Genomic DNA, 4260 nt, shown 5'->3' with positions numbered 1-4260 from the left:
AATCATAGTTCTCAGCACTGTCTGCACTATCACTCTTGAGGCCAAAAAGCATACCAGCAACATGGTCTGTGTCACTTCCAGAATCAGAGCCGAGTTCTGAAGAGATAGAAAAAGAGGGAAAACCCTGTATAAAACTAGCAAAATATTTGTTTATTTGGTGAGGTAAACACCATTACAGACTGAAATAAAAATTAAAACAGGAGCACTCAGAGAGCGCAAACCTCTGCCAAGGCAACACCAGCGTCCTCTCAACGATTAGCCGGAGATGATCTTTAAAATGAGAATATCTGAAATAAACCCAACTCCTCTCGCAAACGAGAATACTAAAAATGAACCCGATTGCTCTCAAAAATTGAGTTAAAAAAACCCAGAAAAAGTGATCCAGAATCCTTGTCCGGTACCAGATCAATCCCCAAATCTAATCAGTTCATGCCAGTCATGAGGCCAAACATTCCCAAAAGTTTCATCCGAATCCATCCAGTGGTTCTTGAGATATCTTGTCCATGGACGAACAAACAAACACGACTGAAAGGTGAAGGCAATAATGGTCCATAATAGACTGGAAATACTAGCAAACAGAATAATAAAGACATAGTCTTGATAACGGATATTACTGGTTTTGTAGTTTATATGCTTACAGTGATTGGTAGTTTCTGTTGGACTGGTATCAAAAGGGTCAAAGTGATTTGTAGAATTTTACCAAGTCAACAAAGTCTATTTACATTTTGTAAGGATCTCAATAGATATATACAATAAAGTTTGATGCTAGAATTCCAAGTGTACGTTAATTAATTCAAGAGTATTTTTGGTGGTTCCTTGCAGTCATTTTCTTGAATGCTGAATACCAGAATGGTATCACAGCATGGATTTAATGGTATTATTATTTTATTCTTTTACTTGTTTCGGTCATTTTTATGACTGTGGCCATGCTGGGGCACCACCTTTAGTTGAGTAAATCAACCCCAGGACTTATTCTTTGTAAGCCTAGTACTTATTCTATCGGCCTCTTTTGATGAACTGCTAAGTTACGGGGACGTAAACACACCAACATCGGTTGTCAAGTGATGTTGGGGGAACAAACACAGACACACATACATATATATATATGACGAGCTTCTTTCAGTTTCCATCTACCAAATCCACTCGCAAGGCTTTGGTCAACCAGAGGCTATAGTAGAGGATACTTGCCCAAGGTGATACACAGTGGGACTGAACCTAGAACCATGTGGTTGGTAAGCAAGCTACTTTATTTCATAAATATTTGCCATAAAGGCATTACAAAGAGGGGACGAACAAGGACAGACAAACATAAAAGGGGTGAAGTAGCTGTATCGATTAAATATTTACAATTTTAAATATACAATAGCCACTCCTGCACCGGTATTGTTGTTAAATATAAATACACACACACACACATAAAAGCTGTATATTGGGAGAATTGTCTAAACTGATAATTAAACACAGATTTTAAGTCTCGAAAAGCATGGTTTCACATTAACCTTGAGATTACTCTGTCAAATGTAATGCTTATTTATTCACATTGTATTGAATTAACCGTGCATTATCTCATAGCTCTCAGATTTTGATGGTGTGGTTGTTTATTTTTATTGTAAGGCAAGTGTGAGAGACCAGATCTGGCTAGTTTAAATTCTATTGGGTTAATACTAAGGAGCAGTGGGACTGAACCCAGAACCATGTGGTTGGGAAGCAAGCTTCTTACCACACAGCCATGATTTTAAAAAAAAATAAAATCCAAACTAATGCTGAAGATTCTATAAAGACACGTTATTCACAAATACGTTTGATAAACCCTTTAGTATTCACACTGTATCAAATTTATCATGCATTATCCTTTATCTTCAAGATTTCAATGATATGATTGTTTATTTTTTGAACATTGTAGGCTAGGTGTGAGAAGTAGGACCTGACCAGTTTGAACATAAAACAGGCAGAATAAGGCCAGATATGGCAGGTTTACCTGCTAAAGGGATAATGAGTTAAATAATAGCTCCCTATTATATTGTTCTAAATTTCTAACTTGACAACTAATAAAGGGTAATTTTTTTCTTTGCTTAATATCCAAAATAAAAAAATACTGTAGTAAAGAGTATGGAACTTGTCATATAGAGTCCACTGAGGATTGCTGGCATCCATATGAAACCTAGATAAGAATTTACTTGTATAATTATGTAATTATCCTGCATTCATAACTAAATCAAAGAAACATTTGATTAAAATATATTTCTAAAATTCACTGCAACACTATGCAGACAGGTTTTTCACCCTCCACAACATTCAACACAGTAATTCTTTAAATATGATGGTTTTATTATTAGAAAGCATGGAAGTCTCACAGATTTTTGAGAGACATGCAAAGCTAACCGAATACTCTCGATACTCTAGTAGCTGAAGCAGAATTTGAAGTCCAAACAGCCTTCAGTTGTTGCCATGACAACAATGTCAACTAAGCAGTCACATAATTATCGGTATTAGAGTTTAAAATTGATTTCATTCCCAATTTCATTCTTCCAAGCTATTAAATTGCAATTATGTTGATACTGTGGTTCTGACTTGGTGCGCTGCCTATTTCTAGCGACATAAAAGGCCTTGTTGTAGCCAACTACCCAACGAACATGCCGTCATTTTAGCTACCTTACAAACATAGCAGCAATTGGAAATGTTGCTATAGGTAAAGTTGAGAGGATGCAACTTAGCAATTGCAGTTTCATGATAACCACTAACAACATAAAACTAGCCAAGGTTGTGGGCAAAGGGAAAATAAACAGAAGTCATGAAAGATAATGTTCAGTGTGTGTGTGTGTGTGAATGCTTATCACATACCCACACCCACAATTTAAACACTGTCATTTTATCTGTTAGATAAATTCTTATTTCAAATATCTAACCAATAAAGTGTGTGTGTGTGTGTGTGTGTGTGTGAATTTCTCTTTATAAACAGTCAAATATCACTTGTGATTTGAAATGGAAAGAAATGATTTGATTTATATTAAACTAATAATATTAAATTAAAAATTTTTTTTGACTTTCATTATATAAACAAAAGCTCAAAAAATTATTATTAATAATAATAATAATAATAATAATAATAATAATAATAATAATAATGATAATAATAATAATAATGATATTTAATAAGTGTGGCTAGAACCTCATCTAAGAAGCCAGAAAGCAAGACTTCCACAATCTAGATACCACCAAGCCAACAAAACCGCCACCCACTCTTAACACAATTGTATGCAATCCAGCAGCAGCAGCAATCTTTTTATTCTGTTATGTGGTAGTTCTAGAATCAATCTTGGATCTAGAGATTGTTCCGAAGCAGACAAGCACACAACAAGCATTACATGCAGAACTGGAAAAACTTCAACAGCACAGGTTGTTTACCACAAAACAAAGAACTGGTATTAGGAATAAAATGGTAACTGCAGGAACAGTGTTATAGAGTGTTGTGTATAATACACAGAAGCAATAACTTTGTTGAATGAATAAATAATTATGACTGCTGTTTGATAATTATAGTTAATTTAGTCAAATTCTGAAATTCACAGAATGACACCAAGTGTGCACATTTCATGGTTAGAAGAAAAAAACAAATCTGCAATAGACAGGCAGAAGGGAAGAAAATAGACAGACAATAAGAATACCTACTTGGGTAGAGTAGCATTGATGATGAGAGAGAGAGAACTACTAAATTGTTAAAACAAAGCTGCCTAAAACTAGCTTGGAATAAAAAAACTAATTAACTCATGATTAAATATCTAAAAAGAAAAAAATCTATTAACAAAATATATGACACAGCTAATGGATATATCTGATAATGTTATTTAATTATTATTTAGCAGTACATTTTTTTCTCCATTTCTAGATAATTTTGTATTTCTGTTATCACTATGTTAATGTAAATATTAGCAAGTTTTTTTTTTTAAATTGATGTCTTTTATTAAAAAAAAAATTTAATCATAGTTAATTTATTAGCATTAAAAAAAAACTGGAAGAAAGAATCATTTCAATTTTTATTTTCATTTAGTGATGGTCTTAACCAAATTGTGGATGTTAACTTCATTCAGTGTAGAATTTTCAATGAATTTGAGAGGATGAAACGATGATGAAAATATTTAATTATTCATTAAAAAAAAAAAAAGTAAAGAATTTCGAACTGTGAACCTTGTTTGAGGCCCAACTGATTAGTAAATGGAAGCCAGTTTGAAGCAGCCAGCAATCAATAATAACTAAAGCAAT

General features: G+C 33.3%; 1 protein-coding gene across 1 annotated transcript in view; it reads right to left on the bottom strand.

Moving 5' to 3' along the window:
• The window catches only part of LOC106877154 (uncharacterized), a 128285-nt gene that overhangs the window by 53125 nt on the left and 70900 nt on the right, over positions 1–4260 (bottom strand). The window contains exon 5 of the mRNA XM_052971497.1: positions 1–96. Within this exon, the coding sequence (XP_052827457.1) occupies positions 1–96 (96 nt within the window). The remainder of the gene's footprint in view (positions 97–4260) is intronic.

Source organism: Octopus bimaculoides, chromosome 11, assembly GCF_001194135.2.
Source record: "Octopus bimaculoides isolate UCB-OBI-ISO-001 chromosome 11, ASM119413v2, whole genome shotgun sequence".
Classification (NCBI taxonomy): Eukaryota; Metazoa; Mollusca; class Cephalopoda; order Octopoda; family Octopodidae; genus Octopus; species Octopus bimaculoides.
This window is presented reverse-complemented; position numbering and strand designations above follow the sequence as displayed.